General features: G+C 43.9%; 1 protein-coding gene across 2 annotated transcripts in view; it reads left to right on the top strand.

Moving 5' to 3' along the window:
* LOC148183983 (uncharacterized) overlaps nucleotides 1-18,726 on the top strand; it is a 156,235-nt gene that overhangs the window by 55,211 nt on the left and 82,298 nt on the right. For both annotated transcript variants that reach the window (XM_088057897.1, XM_088057898.1), the window contains exons 4-5: nucleotides 4,123-4,209; nucleotides 15,090-15,259. In XM_088057897.1, coding sequence (XP_087914023.1) covers nucleotides 4,180-4,209; nucleotides 15,090-15,259 — 200 coding nt within the window. In that variant the 5' untranslated portion in view covers nucleotides 4,123-4,179. The remainder of the gene's footprint in view (nucleotides 1-4,122; nucleotides 4,210-15,089; nucleotides 15,260-18,726) is intronic.

The following is an 18,726-nucleotide window of genomic DNA, read 5'->3' as shown; positions in this document are numbered from 1 at the left end:
GGTGTCCTTTTTTGTGGCAGAGGGTTTGAAACTAGATGATATTTAAGCTCCCTAATCCAAACATTTCCATCATTTTGATGGCCTTCACGTAAATAATGATGGTTGGATGCTGTTGATGAAATCCTACTTTGATCACCTGTGTTATCAAACATTGTATTACCCTTTAGCTCTTAAGGATGTCTTTTTTTGTTCCCTGAAATTTTATTTTTTTAAAAATGCTTTTTTTTTTTGCAAAATTTTTTCAGAAAGAAAGTTGTTTTTTTGTTCTGTTTTGTTTTATTTTTTCTCCAGAATGCTGCTTAATGTGATCTGGATGTTGTCAGCTGGGCTCAAGTGCTTGTAAGCCTTCACCTACCATAGGAAAAAAGATAAGTGTGTCTTAGGTAAAGACACATGTCTAGCTGAGGGACATGGTGCTTGGTGATTTTTGTTCAGTTTTCCTCAACTAGGAAAAGTCCTTTAATCCTTAGAAAGCTAGGATGGAGAAAAGTAAGTGGAATGGTGTAAGGAAAAAGTGCTCACTTCATGAAGGTGAAGCTCAGTACAGCCCAGCAGAGGTGAGCTGTGGCTTCGTTTGCCATGCAGCCCTTTTCCTCTGCATGAAATGAAAGTTCCCTCTCCCCATCCCCCTTTGCTCTCTTCTCTTTTTTTCTCTTCCCTTCAAATATTTAAGCAGATATTTCCTTTTTGGTGGTGTGCCAGGGAGCATTCCAGCTCTGCCCCCTTTGAAAATAAAAAGGCTGACCCCCATTTCCATAACCAAGGAAGGGACAGGTAGCCTTTGTTTGTGTTCCAGAGCATGACTGTTTTTCTTAGATTTGCACCAAAAGAAGAGAAATGATGCTGTTATTCAGAGGAGGAATTGGTCAGTGACCCCAGCAAATGCAGTAGCAACAGCAGCAAAATGGGTGGTATGAGCTGAACACTTTTTGGTGATGAACCTTTGGCTTTGGCCAATTCCTTCTCTTGCCCTCTTCCTCTCCTGTCCTTTCTCTCTCTCTCCAAGATTTCCCTATTTTCTTGTGTTTAAGGCACGTCAAACCCTGGAATAGCCCTCACAGGCATTAGTCACCAGTGATTAAAATAGCCACTAAGCAGGCAAGAGCCTGCAATGATTTGTGCTAAATTGGGTGTATCACTGTTTGTAGCAAGGGTTGCTAATTTGCAAACCTCCCTTGTTATTATCGTTGTTTTTATTAATAGCGCCAAGGGGCTCCAGCTGACATTAAAATTTCATTTCATCCACTGCTGTATGAAAGTAGGGAATAGAAGAGTTTGTCACCTCGATGGGCACTGTAAAAGTCAGGAGAAATGATGGACTTTCTGGTCCATACAGCTGAATAACAGAGATCCAGTTGGAAGAGAGGGAAATGGCAGACCTGAGAAATGGGCTTAGGTCCCCCTGGCTCTGAGCAGGTTCTCAGCTGGGTGACTGCTCACTAGATCTCTGCTGGCAGCAGGGGACTTGGTGGCCTGGTGGTGCAGACAGAGCAGCTGCCAGAAATGGGTGCTGTGCTGGGAGTGAAGGGGGTACTTCTGGGAAGCCACAGAGTATGCAAAGATGGAAAGAATGCAAAAACACCGAGCAAAAAGGCCACTTTGTTGGGGATTTGTGACAATAAACTCAATTGAAAGGCTGGAAATTTCACCTTGGTCCAGAGAAATATATCCAAAACTGCAATTGCAGTTGTGTACTTGCCTTTTGTTACTTACAGAATGACGACAGTAGTGCAACCTCACAGGGACTGTGTGTGGTTTAAGGGTCCAATTTGATACCAAGTACATGACCTTGGTCTGCGCCTGGTGACCTGAGTGCAAAGTCCATTTGCTACTAAGGATGACTGCTGTAATATAGTGACTGAACCTACTCATTAAATACATCAGGCTCCCCTCTAGTTGAAAGTATCATTAGTGGTGAACATTTTCACTTCTAGCACCTAGAAGAAGCTGTAAGGATTTACCCCAGTTTAGAGCCCTTTAACTCCAATAGCAAAAAAACCCCAGCCCTGTGGTTTTTATTGCTTGAAGTCTTGGGTTCTCTCCCTGGCAATGGCCGATGGATGATACATGTTTTGATGCAGAACAGAAATTGGAAATCTTGTAAGAACAACTTGGGTCAGGCTGTGAGTATATCAGAAGCGTTTTTCCCTCTGTGTATCTACTTCCAGCTGAGAGGAAGTAACAAAGAATGTGTTTAAAATCAATGGAATTAGACAAACTTCTTTGACGCATAATGAAGATTTGGATTTTTGGAGGTTTTAAGTGAAGTTTTGGCTATAATTTTGTTTTGTCTGCAGTAGTCACATATCTGTAACTGTATAATAAACTACAAGATCTAGGCAGGATTGCTAGAGGCCTGTGTTGCTCTCAGCAAGCACCACTCCAGCTGCCTACACTGGCAGTAACAGTGGTGGCTTTACTGACAGGGCACATTTTAAATACTGGTTGTCAACTTGGGTTGTGAGTGAGTTAAGTTAACATAATGTGTGGTGAGTTAAGCAATCAGAAATCAACCTGCAGTCAGTTTTAATACAGCAGTACATAATTTGAGGCAGCTGTCACCAGGTCAAAACCATGAGCATTTTGCTCCCAGTGAAGGGATCCCTGGTTTGGGAAAGCTGCTAATGAAGCATTGAATGCTGTGATGTGATTAGTCTCCTTGCCATTGACAAGGCTTGAGCACTGAACTTCAAGTAAAGTGTGTTTTTGGAGTGAGGGGAGAGTGTGTGGGAAATGTTGTACCAAGCCATGAGTGTAGAAAGCCAAGGAAGTTGAGTGATGAGGTTTAGGAAGGCTTCAAAGTGGCTGTGGATGGATGTGCAGCGGAAGGATGAAGTGAGGGTGAGCTGTGAAAATTACTCTCAAGCATCTCTTGTCTGCAGCCAATTTATTTTGGTTTTCCTGAGGAAAAGTCATGGAGATAGAGAAAGGACTTCTGGCTGCTGGATTCTCCAGCAAGGAGTGTGGTGCTTTGGGTTTGGTAACTCCAGGGAGGCAGAGGTGGAAGTGGAACTGGTGGGGCTGGCCCATCCCAGCTGCAGGATCCAGTGCTTTCCAAGGCACTACCCTGATGTGCTGACTCTTGCCAGTTCATGCTGTTGCATCTTGGACTGTCCCTTTGGGGTATTATCCTGCTTGGTGATTTTACCTCTCACTTGATTATTGAGAGGTAAGGATGCAAGGAATCTGTGAAGCAGCAAAGCTACCTTTCATTTTCAGTTCCAAAGAGACAACATCAGAATATTCTGAGAATCTGCCCTGAGGGAAGGAAATCTCCAAACCTCCTATTAAGATACCACAGCAGCACCTCATTTTAGTGAGGTAAGAACTCTCATTAGATCTTTCCCAAGCCACATCTGAGCTACAGACTCTCTTCCTTGGGTAGCCTAGGTGGAGGGGAGAGGGAAAAGAAAAAAAAAAAAAAAAAAAAAAGGAAAAAAAAAAAGGAAAAAAAAAAAGGAAAAAAAAAAGGAAAAAAAAAAGGAAAAAAAAAAAGGAAAGAAAACCCCAGCCCAACTCATTTCCCAAATGCTGTTCAGTCTGCACTGATTATATAAGGTGATTGATAAAGCTGAGGAGTGAGTTGAGGTCAGAGCCCCAGGATGCCAGCTTCTCATTCCATGAAGGAGCTTTTTGTGTGTATGTCTATGTGCATGGAGGACGAAGGTTGTGTTTGTTTCTTGAAAAACCCTCAGACACTCTCCAAAGAATTCCAAATTTAAAGCAGCGTAAAATGCTCCATCAAACATGTTTTATAGTCTTGACATTGCTGCCTGTGAAACCTACTCCAGTGGCAGTTTCTGAGACTTTTTGAATAATCTCTTGATTGTGCTTTACTTGCTGTTGGGCAGAGTGATCATGGAAAATGGGGCAGTTGTTTTATAGTCCTGTCTGGATGGGGAAACCTTGGAGGAAGACTGTTTCACCCAAGGTCACTCAAGACATGAAAAATATATTCTGCCTCTAAAAATAAACAAGATAGATACATATGGCTGGGCTAGGGGATGAAGCAGGAGTAAATGAGGCCTCTGGGGCTGAGGACTTGCTTTCAAATTGAACAGAGATCACAATGTAGTGGTCACACAGAGATGTTTTTCTGAAGCTTTTCTTGTTTCTCCACAGTGCCCAGGACTGGGACCAGTCACAGTGGAAGCCACAAGGGAGATTTGTGTAGATCAGATGGGAAATCACTGGATGCCCTCAGGACTGGTGAGTTCCTAGAGTCAGTAACAATGCTGTTAACTTACACAGAGCTACTCCATCCTGGGCCCTTGCCAATTGTCTGCTGTTTGTGTAGTACAGGGACTCTCTGGTGGCCCATTAAGGGCAGCTCCATTGTATTTCAAACATTTTTTCCACCTGCTTTGGATCTTGTATGAAATATCCAATACTAGGACTTTCAAATCTGCCCAAAAGACTCGGGAGCGGAACTGCCACTGGTTGATTTGGTCTCGGTGTGGTGCTGGTGTAGCAGAGTTGAAATGTGCTGCGACAGGACACGATCTCATCATCACTATGCCCAGCAGGAAAATAAACATTTCATCTCTGTCTCACTATTTGTTCCAGTAATATCTTGACTCTGGCTTAGCCTTTATGTAGCAGCACAATCCCGTTATTCTGTGACATTTCTTCCTTTCTACAAATAAACAGAATGGAAGAGAGAGGAAGTATGGCCAAGCACTATAATGTTAGGAGCAAAAAGACAAAATTAGACATGGCAAAATTGCAGTTCAGTCTGAAGGAAGAAGAGCTGTGATGTGGAACACTTCACCTGTGGCTAGGACTTGACAGTACTGTGCTCATACAGATACAGTTCCTGCCTTGAATCATTTACAGTCCAGAGAGATGACAAGTGAGATATGATGAGCAATCCTTCCTTTTCAGAGGAAGAATTTGGGCACACTGGGTTAATTGTTTTCCTTTGTAGGTCAGCAGGATCTTTGCTGCAGCCAGGAATAGAGTTTCCCTGTAAGTTGTTTGGCAAAAGTGTGTGGGGCAGGTTTGTCTCAGTGCCTTACCCATCCTTCTGCAGTCTTCACCTCTAAAATGTGAGTGATCATTGTAAAGTTACCTAAAGTTACCTAAAATGAGGTAACCCAGGCTTGAGTGCTGTGCCTGACCTCGTGCATTTCTATGTTGTCTCTCCTCCCTTTGTGTGCTCGAGCACTACGGCACTGCAGGCAAAACCGGTGGATGTGCTACGGCTGGCAGCAGATTGTCACTCCAGGGCAGAGACACTCTGGGCCACCCTCAGCTGTGATGAACAGGACATGCTCTGGGAAAGCCTGTGAGGCATGGGTGCAGAAATGCAGGATGGTCGTCACACTTGGGGCCAGTTTGACCCTTATGTGGTGTGATTGTGGTCAGGTCCTTATGCCAGGGAGCAGGCTCTGAGCAGCACAGAAGCTGCTCTCTGAACAGTCTGGGACATTTTCGTGGAGAAGTGTCTGGTGGGAATATGGAACTCAGATCTTGTCTTTCAGCACTAATGCTCGCTCCCGGGCTGGCTGGCTTGAGGCTGGAGCCAGACTGCAATTGCCCGAGTTATTTCTGCAATGAGGAATATATGCAGAGTCAAGCAGAAAGCATCTCGGAAGAAGTGAATTACCAGCCAAATATAGATTATTTCATTTTGAGGGACGTCATCCAATCTACTCAACTTCTCAGTCATTCAGCAACTTTTAATATCTATTAATGCCTATATTTATTATAATCATACATACTAAAAGTTCAGCCTGTATTACATCTTTATTGCTTGTTCCTGGCATATAATGTTAGACAGGGCAATGCCTTTTCATTCTTCTTTGGGGCATCTAGTGCACAAACTCCTCGTGTATAAGAATTTTCCAATGGATTTTAGCTCCTTTTTGTGTAGCAATAGGCTAGGACAGGATAGAGACACTGGGGTAATTTTCAAAGGGGGCTAGTTCTTTTAAATGCATTTTCTGGCACTGATCCAGTGAACTGTACATGTGTTTATTTATGATAGCTTTGATGGGATTTAAGCATGTGCTTGAACTTAAGGTAAGCTTTGTGTTTTGCAGAATAATTGTCCCAGTGCCCCATTTGATGGTGCATCAGTCAAATGGCACAATTGTGCACTCTGCTTGGGCCAAAGTGGTATGGAAGAAAAAGACAGCTAAACTCAACTAATTGCAAGCCCTGCATAAGTACAGCAAAATTCACAGGCTCCATAATAAACTTCTTAGAAACCTCGTTGAAAATTGGCAGTCACTGAGTGATAAAATGCGGAAACTTTTTCTCTGATAAAGTTAAAATGCAGTGATTTTTCTTCTGAAATATTCTTGCAGAAGCACTGATAAATGTATTTATGTCATGAATAAAACGCCTGATGAAAGCTAATCCGAGAGACAGAGTAAGTGATTGAAGAGGGCCAGGATTGTCAGTGCTTCCCATCTGCTTTGCATCACTGAGCCGGGCAAAACATCAGAGCATATTGGTGAATCTGGCAGACGTCATGTTATTTTTATGTCATCCTTATTCTTCCAGGGCCTGATCCAAGCCTCACTGAAATCCATAGAAATGAGTGGACTTTCCTTTACATCAGCGAGCTTTGAATTGGTTCCTTCCTCGCTCGCTGGTAATGTCAGGAGCCCGTGATGGGTCTTGGAGGCATTTTGACAGAGCAGTTGGGCACAAGCGTGCTTTCCTTTTTCATCCTGCCCTCTGATGGTCTTGCTATTGATGTATGGTGATGGCTGGAGACCCGAGATAAAATGAAATGGGGAGCATAACATACTGGAAAATGCATACTGATTTAGAAGTGAATGAGACCATTCCCAGAAGTGCTGAAATTCAATGGCATTTAGAATCCCAAGGACCCTATTATTTTGGAAAATGGACCACATGCTTTCAAGACATTCGGGCAGCTCTGAAAACTTCATCCATCACTTCTATGGAGAGCAGTGTAGACCTTATGTAATATCACAGGCAACAGCCAGAACTGTTGAGAGTAAAAGCCACAAAATGGCCTGATCTTCTATTGTTTCTGAAGGTGTGAATTCCTCTTTTCCTGATATTAAGTAACTTTTGGGTGTTGTCCTTTTCTGTTAAAAGAGGAGTCTGCTGTATATTGCAAAAAGATGTTTATGAATTCCCTCACATGCCTGTCAATCCACACATCCCTCCTTATTCCCATTATGTTTATTTATATAGACACATAAAAAAACTAGCCATCTTACACTTATTAATCAAGGTGATTCAGCCATGCCTCCCACTGTCTTTCTCTGATTCCAATCTTATTCCAAAATACAGCCCTAAATGTCACTGGGGTTACTCATAAAACACGGTGCTGCTCTGCATGAGTAAGACTATTTGAATCTGGCCTGGAGTAAAGTTACTAATTCTCAGTGAGAAGCAGAGCTAGACAAAGATTGCAAAATACTGTCCACTAATCTGTTCTTGAATTTTTAACCATATTTTTTGGTCTCTGTTCACTCGTGGATCTCTGAGCTAATGAGCTTGCTGACAGGAATGTTCACCATAACAACCCATTTACAGCAAATATTGCAAGATCTTTGCACTCTTCCCTTCATTCAAAATAATACCAGTCTCCCTCCCCAAGAAATGACCTTCCTGTTTCAGAGTTTTGTCATTAATTGTGAATATTCGCATTGGTAAGATGTTTTGTTTGTTTTACTAAATCCTCTTCCAGCAAGAAAACAGAATTAAACCAATTGAAGTAGAATTTAACAAAGAAAGACGTCTGAGCTCAGATGCCAAGAGAAAGGATGGTCCCAGATCTGGAGCTCCAGGGAGATGTGGAGGTCAGTCCTCAATCCACCAAGGGCTTTGGTGCTCTCTACCTTGCAGCACACTGAAATGTCAACCTCTTCCAGGACCTCAGATACACTGAGGCATGCACGAGGGATGCATAATACCAACAAATCATGTGCTTGTGACCCATCTATAAAAAAAAAAGGTGTAGAAATGATTTAGTTACAAGTTCTTTACCTAAAGATGTCCTTTCATCTGCTGCTGGATATTTTCTTCGAGGAGATTATTCATGGAGCAAGGTTCTAAAATAAAAATTGAGGAGGATGGAGCAAAGCTGGGCTTTGGTGAATACATCTAAACCCCAGACACATTGCAAATAAACTGAGCTTGTTCCCAGGCAACTCCCAAGTAGAAAATAGGCACAACTGTTCCAAACGATTTTCTCTACGATTTGTTTACCTAGCTGTAGGGTCTTCTTCAGAGTCAGGCAAAATCAAAGGAGAGACAGTTATTGACCTCAGCTTGCTTTGAATCTGGCTTGTAACGAGAGCTATACCCACACCAAGTTTCAAATTCCAAGCAGCTTGATGTGGCCTTTTACAGAGAAAAAAATGGTTAGAATTTTTATTACAATAAGAAAATGCAATTTTTCATTCTCTCCTCATTTCAGAAGGTCTGAAGGGATTTTACTCAACTTCCTCTTCTACCTTCAGGCAGAGACCAAATCTGAGAAATTGCAGACCAATTTTGGAAAGCTCTCAGGATGTGAAAATCAGGGGCTCATGATGGGAAGCTGCTGTTCAATACACTTTGTTGTCATGAGTGCTTCTGGAAATCTGCTGCAGACCAGGTGCCCCCTTCACCCCGTCTTTGTCTTGTTTTATATCCTTCCACCATCTGATCAGAACGATTTAAAAACAAAAAAGTGTCTCATTAGAAGAGTAGGAGGTTTTGCCCTGTTGGGACCGAGATGTCTAGAAGGTAATCAAGATCTGGCCTTGCAGAGGCTGGGAATTATCTAGCATCTTCTAGAGTGTGACATCCAGCAGAAAAATATAAATCTTTTCACTGCCTGAAACTCAGCAAGGTCAAATGTAGTCTTGCTGTTACTCTGGCACTGAATTTAGCAGCCCCAGACAAAACTGCAGGAACAGCTCAGGGAGGAGGAGGAGAGAAATGACAGCTAAATTCAGGGGTCCTTCCTTTAGGCAAAGTCCTGAAACTATTGTCTTGGCTTTTGATGATACAAGGTGTAATAGAGTTAGCATTGATCTGCTTTTGCAATGTTCAGTGTTTGGAAGAGTGTGGTGTGCCCTTATCAAGAGCAAATGTGAGCCTCATAAATATCTGAATGCAGCTGGTATTATTTTCAAGCCCAATTTAGGTACCCTTTTTAGATATTTTGGCAAAACTCGCCAGCAGTATGGAAAATAGTCCACAGAACTGGAAAATTTTGCTGTAAATTCGCTGTTGTTATATCCACCAATTTGGAAAAAGTCAGTGCAAAGGCACAATCCTTAAAATAAATAAAAGAAAATGTCTCATAGCTGCCGGCAGGCACTGGAGCTCCCCAGCAGAGGCTGCCTGGGAGCAGCACACACTGTGCACAACTCCTCAGCCCCAGTAAACAGCAGCTTGGTGTTCTGCCTCCCTGGGAGAGATGTGCTCTTTGCCATCAGTGTATGTTGCTGATGCTTCAGTCTCTTCCCTGGCTATAGACACCTACTCCTAATTTGCGTTCCTGCGCTGCTCCAGGAAGAGCTGGAGGAGACAGAAGGTGTGAATGGACAGCCAAGACCGAGCAGAGCCAAGGGACTGGCTTGGCTCTGGAAGGCAAAATGCAAGCTGAGCCATTGGAGCCGGCTGTACACAGATGAGAAGGAAAATGCACAAAGTGATAAATAACTTTGCTTAGGCTGCCAGGAAGGGCTGCCAGAACATTCTCGCTTGGCTTTGCTCTGACTTGGCTCGCCTGCCGCCGCCAGCCCCCCTCCTGCACAGACGAAATGCCGGGCCAGAGCCACGCATGCATTCAGGGCCGGCTCACGCCGTCCACCCGCTGGCCAGCGGGCCCCTCGGACAGCCACCTCTGCCCGTGCCTCTCCCGTTTGGAGCCCACCCTCTGCCTGCATGGACATCCCAGAGGTGCACCTGGCAGGAAGGCATGGAGAGAGAAAATCCTGAGGTGTGCCAGTAGCTTGGGTTGTTTTTAGAGGAGCCACCTCTCCCGATGCTTCCCCAGCAATCTGGATGGCATCTGCCTCGAGCATCATCCTACGGTGCTGCTCCACGGGCAGCACAAACACTCTTTCTCCTGGAGTCAGCTCCGCACCCTTTCCTTCCAAACACAAGTAGCACACACAGGTGATACGGATGGTTTCATCAGAGGTGATCAGACACCTGCATTCTCACCCGTGAGTGCCTGGCAGTTTGCAGAGGAGCCTCAGGTGAAGGGCTGGAGTCATAGCAGGGGATGTGCGGAACAGGGATGAGCTGCCAGTGCCACACACGGCAGCAAATCAAAGCAACACTTTCTCCAGTGCTGTGTGGTGCTACCAACTTCGTGCCTCATTGGAGTGGAAAGAGAGATGGATATTTTAGGGGATTTATCAGGCAAAAAGAAGTGTCGGCATTTCTCGGTTTCAACTGGCAGCTCCAGCTTGAGGAAAGCTATTGTTGCAGGATTTCCAACGTCTCGTTTGCCTTTCTGATCTGTGGTGCACATTGAACATATGTCTCTGTTTAGCTGCCCATTATTTAACCTAGATTTTTTCCCCCCCTTGAGAGATTACAGTGAATTCAGGGCACATGAATGGTGTAATTTATCATTTTCCAATATAGACTGTCATGCACTTATATATAGTGAAAATAATTTGTTGTCAAGTTATCCAGTTACCACCTCATTTTATATGCTTCATAATAAACTATTTGTTATGATCCATGCTCGTCAGAAGTCTAAATAACCAAAATATTGCCATCTCACTACAGATAACTACTAAATATTTCCAGCAGCACTGAATCATCCTGATCCCTGGGAGAGCCATGTCCACATTTTTACAGAGATGGTTTGCTACCAGAAAATCCCTTTTCAAGAGTGCCCAGTTTTCTTTTGAAATCCTATAGGCTTTGGAAAAATTCATTTTGAGGGGAAAACGCTATTTAATTGGAATTTTTTTTTTACACTTGTTCCAAGTTACATTTATTTTCCTGTTTTCCTCTTACTGTCATGCACTCTCTTCACAAAGGGTATGTCTTTCTGTGTGACCCTGCTCATAGCACTAGCACACTGAAGGTTATGGGCATGCCCTTTTGGTGCATGCGATATTTTTCTAAAATATCAGAATGCCTAGGGTACTCTGATTAGCACCCATTCACCCTGCATGCCACAAAACGCCCAGAGATCCTTATAGTCACTGAAAAGAGAGAGCTGCTGTTAGAAAGTGGTTTGTCCTGCTCCAGGATCCCGATGACCCTTGGCTGTACCTGTCCCACCTCCTGACAGCTAAGGTATGTTAGCCTCCTGCTTAGAAGAGGCCTTCAATTAGGCAGATCAGTTAGGTGCATAAAAATGGCTTAGGCTGAATCTGGCTCAGACACTCCTTTTGTTCCTCTGTTGCTTGGTGTTAAACCATTTCCCTCCTGTGCAAGCCAGAGACCCCAGCACCATTTGTTGTGCTTTCGCGTCTGTGTTCTAATCCGCCAGCCTGACAGGGTAGCTGCCCTCGGGGATTTAAAATGTAAGTTATTTCTACTGTTATTTTATGGCATGACTTTGCATGATGTGACATCCCTGTTTGGCTTGAACGGGGACCAGTGGCTTGGACTGCCTGACAGACGATAGTCAGAGACTAATGACTGCCTGCATACTGCTAGGAGGAACCCCCTGGGGCAGCAGGGGGACCGCTGCCAGCTCTGCTCTGAATTAACATCTTCACTAAGGAGCAGGCAGGGAGATTAGGCAGCCGAGGAAAGAAGGACAAGTAACACCAACCCCCCTGGTGTTCCAGCTGCCGAGAAGTCAGCCTTCTGAAAATATTGTGAGTAGGTTGTTCAGGTCGATCAAACAGATAAATAATCAAGGACCCACACTGTTCCCCAGGGGGTTTTAATGTTTCAGATAGATGTAAACATGGCAAGTTGTTATCAGAGAAATTGCAGTAGCTGAAACTGGACTGAAACTGTTTGTACACAGAAGTGATCTCTAGAGCATATGGTTAGGATGTTTATAAAGTGATGAGCTGCTAGCTCCAGTTTCTGTGGCTTCCTAAACAAAATGATGGGCTTAGGTAGAAAAATCACTGCCCCGCATATTCTCAAACTGCTAAAACAAGGCTGCAGACTAAAACAGTAGTGGAGAAAAAATGGGGGGAGGAGGAGTTTGAGAGCTTCTTGGAAGCAGCTCTCTGGAGGAGGAGCATCTCAGAAAAAAACCCAGGTGACAAAAGAGCAAAAAATTAACACAAGATAAACTCCAGACTTGAATCTTTCTGCCTTTCTAGCTCTTCTTTTGCAACTGTATTTCAAATATTGTTATAAAAAAAAATGCTTTGTTCCATTAGAATAACATTGTTTTTCTTCTTTAACCTTGAGTGGGCTTTTGAAGGAATTCAGATAACTCTGGAAAGCAACAGGAACACTGGGGTTTTTAAAATATTTCTGAAACCAGAAACACTTTAAAGAGTTTGTCTTTGCAGAATACATCATTATTCAATTTTCTGAAAAATGGGTCTTTTGAACTTGCTGTTGTTTGTTATTGGTTTTTTTGTTTGTTTTTTTGTTTTTTTTTGGTGGGCTGGCTGGGTTTTCTTGCTTTCTTGGTCAGTGAAGGCTCAGATATTACAGTCAAATGACATAACTTGACACCGGAGGGGGACACATGGCCCTCCAAAGGTTTGCTTTGGGAAACCTAGTGTACATTTTTGAAGAGTAATGAATGGCAATCCTAATGAACATAGGAGATAAACCAGGAATCTCCTGTTGTTTGATCAGCTGTGCAACACTGGCACAGAACACCAGCTCAGGGGTGTTGTGGCTTTCTTGAGCATCAGTGCCATTGGACAGGAAAACAAACTTTGAATGTTTTTGATTGGAAAATCTTTTAGAAGTGCCACAGATTTGCTGTTTTGGTGATACTACATAGGAGATCATGCTCCTGCAAATCAATGCTGAGGCTTTGCAATATGGTGTCCTGGAAACTTGGGCTCTTTTTGTCATTTTCCTTCTGATTTTTTTCCGTCCAAGGTCCAGTAATTCCATCAGCTATGGGCGTGGTTAACTCTGTCCTTTCTTTGGATTTTCTGACCAGGAAGTGTTCCTAAACTGTTGGTTCAGGGCTGGCAATATTTTGTAACTTCTTTAAGTTTTGGACATTAAATTGTGATACTTAGGAAGTTGATGGGGTTTTTTTTCAGGTGGTAGTTGAGCTGTCGCTCCTAATTTTGTCAGGTGTTATTATCACTGACTGCTCACATGTCATGCCTTCCCCCAGTCCAGCCCTCCTTGCAGGGTCCATGACAGGTGTGGGGTTAGGGATGCTGTAGCTCCCACCTTTTTCCCAAAACCTTCCTTAGGAGGACATGTACTGTAGTTGAGCTAGAGGAGAGATGTCACACAGCCCATCTGCACCTATGAGCCCTAGTCAGTCTCTGTGTATTTATTTTAAAACTGTAGCATTGTTTTAGCTCGACTTGTCTTCATTTTCAGGCAGAAGTGCAGTTAACATGACCTCTGTTAAACTGAATGTGGGTGTTATTCATATATCAGATTGCACTCAATTAATGAAATCACTATGAAATAATGTCTTGAGTGATAACGGTATGAACTGGGGTAGCCCCAAAGTGATGTGAAATAACCATAGCAATTGTTAAGAATTCTGTGCTGTTGCCGTGGCTACTAGCCTATTTGACTTACCATTGCAGTGGAAGAATATTAGCCAGGAGACAACTCATTTCTGAGACTCCCACATGACAATAATAGTTTCTGCCAAACCTCCCTCCCCCCGCACCCTGCTGGATTGAGGCAACCCAGACATCAAACTGTTACTATTGTTGATTCTTGCAATGTGTCCCAAAGGGGAAACTAGATTTTCAAATGTCGTTAGAAGGGGTATTTGAAGAGCTATTTGAAAATTTTCACATTGATTTCTCTTTTCTTAAAAAGAAGAAAAAGGTTTTTAAATAATTGATTTGTTGTATATAAGAGAAAAATTGTTAACTTTCTACAGAAACTAATTCTATTTTCAAAAATATATACTATCCCAAACAGAACTATTTTAACCAAAAACCTTAACATGTGTTCTACAGAACAGCACAGTGGTGCCCTTTTGAAATTCAATCTGAACATTCCCCTTATCTCTCATGCATCTGAACAGGTGATCCGAGGAGCTCTCCCAAAGTGCACTGAGATCCCGTGGTTCTTTATTCACACTGTTAAATGGCTCCGGTTAACGTACAACCTAGATAGATGTCCAGTCTGCTCCAGTAGTTCAGAAATCCTTGTGGTTCTGGTGGCCTTTTCCACTCTTGGTTCAAGATGCCTGGGAGGAAAGCTGTTAGCAGGAAGGCACCCAGCATAATCTGAAAATAATGTTCATTGGATAAGTAATAGGGAACCCGCTCAAACCACTACCTGCTCTTGAAAATCTAGGCCAGGACATTTTCTTCCCTGTCTGAAAGGACTTTTCTTTCAAGAACAAGTCACCAGTGCTTTGGACTGCAGTTATGAGGACTTCCTCCTGCAATATTTGTAGAGATGATGTTAAATATATGTAGTTGAATATATGTAGTTAATTTTTTTTGGCACAAGACCATGTGCATCACTGTAGCTATAAAGCCTCCCAAAACTGCAGGGCTGAAGTTCCAACAGCAGCATTTTAGGGATTTGAAAGGAAGAATGAGAATTGCATAGTGTCCTAGTATCCCAAAATTTTTACCGCAGGTAGGTGTTGTGCTTTAGATGTTTTGCTTGGCCTAGCTTGTGAGATATAGGTACACAGCCATGGAGTCCTGCATGCCAGCAGTCAGAGGGCTGGAGTTTGTACAGAAATGCCTCCACCTCATGGGCATCGGCAAGGCAGCTATTGGAAAAGACAGCAGTCTTCAGCTCACCCCTTTCTGACTGCTCCTGCTATGGAGACCTGTAGCTGAGGTGTTCTTTGGTCTGAGTGAGGCTGAAGCAGGTGTCTGGTGTGGGGGCAGCAGCAGAAGAGCAGCAAAAAGCCTCCTTGATTAGCCACTCGACATATCTAGTGCAACTTCTCAGGATGTCCAGACCATAAGGACAGTGAGTACATTTGTATGACTCACTGAGGTGGGACAGGGTGGAGAGGCTAATCCCTGTCTGCTCCTAAACAGTACAAAAAGGAAGATCCAAAACAAGCAAATCATCACCAACCTCCAAGGAGTCAAGGAGACGTGCTGGTGGATAGCTGGTGTCTCTCTTCTGTGTCCTCGCAAGGGATCCTGGACTGGGCACTTGGAACACACATCTTGATGCCTGCGGATGGCCTGGCTGCTTGGACACGGTGAGTATACAAGTGTGGGGAAATAATTTTTACTTTAAAATGCAATCATTTCCCCCTCCTTCAAGATCCTGCAGTGAACTTTGCTGCACTGTTGCAACACTATTTCCTACATTTGTTCAAAGAGGAAAAGATAGTTCAGGACCCTGCTTTAACCCTAACATGAGTCAGTCCAGTGTGCAACCTCGGTCACATCCAGTGGTGAATCCAGACCAGCACTCAGGGAGCTTGAAAGAAGGGAGTAGTTCAGGAGGGAGCTGAGAAGAAAGGATCTCATAGGAGGAGGATAAAGCTGCTCCCAGCCCTTGATGTGCCTGCAAGGAGGTGCAAAGGTGAGAGATGCTTGAAATCCAGCAGTCAGCTCTCTGTCTCAGTGATGGCTTGAGAAAACTGGGATGCTAGGGGTGGTCTCTGATACAGCAAAGAGCGTGTCTGGAGCCTGCTGAGGAGGAAAGGCAGCTTGCATGTAGATTTGTGTTGTTGTTGTATAGTTGAATGAAAGCATAAATCAGCTCTCCCCTCACCCCGTCTCCCCTCCTCTTTCTGTGTCCCTTAACACATAAAAATAAGGATCCTTTATGTGAATAAAAGTAGAAGGCGCCTCCCCTAAGCATGTTTTAAAAGAGCCAAAAATAGTCCCGAAGTCTCAACCAAATGCGAACATAGCCAGAATTTCTGTGGAAAATGTCTGTAGCTGGAGTGTGGGGGGGGAGGAATTCACATTCAAGCAGGAGCAGTGTGTGCAGCTGGGCATCTCCCCGTGCCCCAGCCCGGCTGCCTGCCCTAGCCCCAGCCTGCCGCGGCGGGGGCTGCCCCAGCGCGGAGCCGGGACCGGGCTCTGGCCGGGCGGGCACCCCGGGAGGCGGCACAGCCTCCGCTGCGGGCTTCCCTCTCCTGCGTCTGACAGCTCTTGGCAGCTCTGGCGCAACGTGTTGTTAACAGCAGTCCTAATTAATGGGGAACATGTGTGTGTTGCAGAATCTCTCCTTCTTTTTTTTTTTTTTTTTTTTTTTTTCTTCTTCTTCTTGTTCTATTTGGTGGAAATACCGTAAAATTGTTTATATCCACTATAAAAGGGGCGGGGGAGGGGTTTACTATCTTCCTATCCCAAAGGTTTCCTTTACCTCAGATCAACCCATTTTGGGAACAGGCACTTCTCTAATCCCTGGGTGCCTTTTCCTAAATGCTTTCACACATCTGCACCACTCTGTCCTGCATTCCTGCCATACCATCATCTTGTCCTAATGAAAAATAGCAGACTTCGACCCTGCCAAGTCCTTCTTATTATTTTTTTTAAGACAAAATCCTGTTTATCAAAAAGAATTTCAGAAGTTTGTTGATTTTTTTCCATTCATTAACTTAAATTTTTTTGAAAAAAAAAATAAAATTAAGAAACTTTTGCTTTCCCAACTGTTTTCCCTTCTTGAGTAATAAGAAAACAAATGTTTATATACCATCTGCCACCAGCATGTTCCACAGATGATCTGGCAGATTCATGTCTTCAGTTCACCCCTAGCTCAAAAATAAGGGTCCCATGTCATAGGTGACTTGCTCTGCAGCACAGAGAGTGTTTTGGTTGGCTTAGGAATAAACACAGGAAGAGCAAAGCAAAGCAAAGCATAGATCTGTCCTCAGCTGGTGCTGAACGCCGAGAGGACAAGTGAGCCCAGTGCAATGCAGAATTTCTCTAATGTCCTGGGAGTGCTGTAGGGCTCAGGGAACCGAGGTACAGTGTGGTGGTGCTGTGCTGAGACTGTGTACTCTGAGTGAGTTGGACCTTGGCAGCCCTCAGTGGGCAACTCACACAGACCCACCCAGTTTATTGCAGCCAAGCCTGGAGCAAGGACCACTTCCAGACCTCCCCAGGGTAGAGGGTGATGCTACACTGCACCCCTATAAAGCTGTGTGTGGCCTTTCCTTGATGCTCAAGCTATAGGACACCTGTAGGAATCCTTTCACAGGAGGTGAGTAAAACCTAAGACATGGGAAGAGAGCCCTAATGAATCCGATCTTCTTAAGGGAGGCAGATATTCCTACTCCCATTTTATAAATGTTGAAGAAGAAGGAGAGGTGGACAAAAAAAACCCAAAAATCCCAGCTGGAAGTTGGTGGAGAAATCTATAGTGCGCACCCATCTTTTGAGTTTTCCTGCTGCCAGGATGAGAAGAAGCGGATGATAACCTTCTGGATTTCCCCAAGATCTGGAGAGGCTTTCACATCTCTGGTACTAGAACATCATCCTTGGGTGTGTACTCCTGCAGCTGGATAGATGAGGTGGGCTGCAAGCTCAACAAACAGCACAAGGGCTGTGGAGTTGTCCTTTGGACTTCAAGTTGTGTGCATGCACTGGTAACTTGGAAAAAACCTGTCATATCCTGACGAGTCTGGAAGGAAATACTATCCTAGACTGTAACCAGGTTCCTGAATGTGTTTGCTGAAGGTCCTGGGAGACTGGATATCAACAAAGAACAGCTGTCTAGTCTCTTCTGGAGAAGGACATTTCTGAACAGAGATATGCGGAATACCTGTTCTGGAAAGAGTGGCTTCATCAGCTCCTCCTTGAACTTTGATTGCCGTGGTAAGCTTTTGGAGACGTATAGAGTACATAGGAGGGGAGCAGAATGATGAATAGCAATCACTATGCAATTTTGGCTTAGGGCAAAGTTAAATCTTATATTTTCCAGGCGAATGTTATTTCTGGTGGTTTCGGTGTTTTGCGTTAAAGAACAAGTTCTGAAATTCCATAGATAACACTTTTTCCTACATTTGCCCCAAAAGGGGGAAAAAGGAGAAGGCCGTTCATAAAACCTTGCCCTTTGTTTCCTGTGGAAGACAGCAGAAAATTTGAGACCGAAGCATCGAATGTTTCACTTCTCATCAAACCCATGGAAATGTCATTTTTTCCAGGTTTACCAGAGCCACAAATATGCTCACATAAGCTGATACTACCAGTACAGCTAATGGGCAGGTCTACAGCCAGCATTAGTTGGCACTGCCCTGGGGTATACTTGTTACCTTAGCAGCTTGCCAGCCAGGGTGTCGTTTTCCAGATGGTTTGCATGGTTCTATGACAATTTGTGTCCACTGAGGACCTGGCCAGCTTGAGTGACACCCACCCAGGAGAACTTGCTTTTGCAGAGCTTTACTCTTACCTTCTAAACCAACTTGCCTGAAGTGACTCACCTTTTTGTCAGGTCCTCAGCTGACCTGAGGTTTTCTCCATGAAATTATGTATTTATATACGTGGCATTTCCTCCATGGCAATGCATTGTGTGACTTTGTGACATATCTGGCAAACCTCCACCTGGAGGGTCCAGCCTTGGTGAAAATCCCATGAAGGAACATGGTTCCAGCAGCTCTTTGTTTTGCAGGACGAACAGAAAAAAAAAAAAAAAAGAAGAAGAAGAAAAGCAAACAAGTGGATGAAAACTAGTAGAATCCTAAAATGAAAGAAGAGATGGGGTCATTGC

The sequence above is a fragment of the Pseudopodoces humilis genome, chromosome 7, assembly GCF_049639895.1.
Source record: "Pseudopodoces humilis isolate 2021_Gansu_Grassland_sample_001 chromosome 7, ASM4963989v1, whole genome shotgun sequence".
NCBI classification, from domain to species: domain Eukaryota; kingdom Metazoa; phylum Chordata; class Aves; order Passeriformes; family Paridae; genus Pseudopodoces; species Pseudopodoces humilis.
This window is presented reverse-complemented; position numbering and strand designations above follow the sequence as displayed.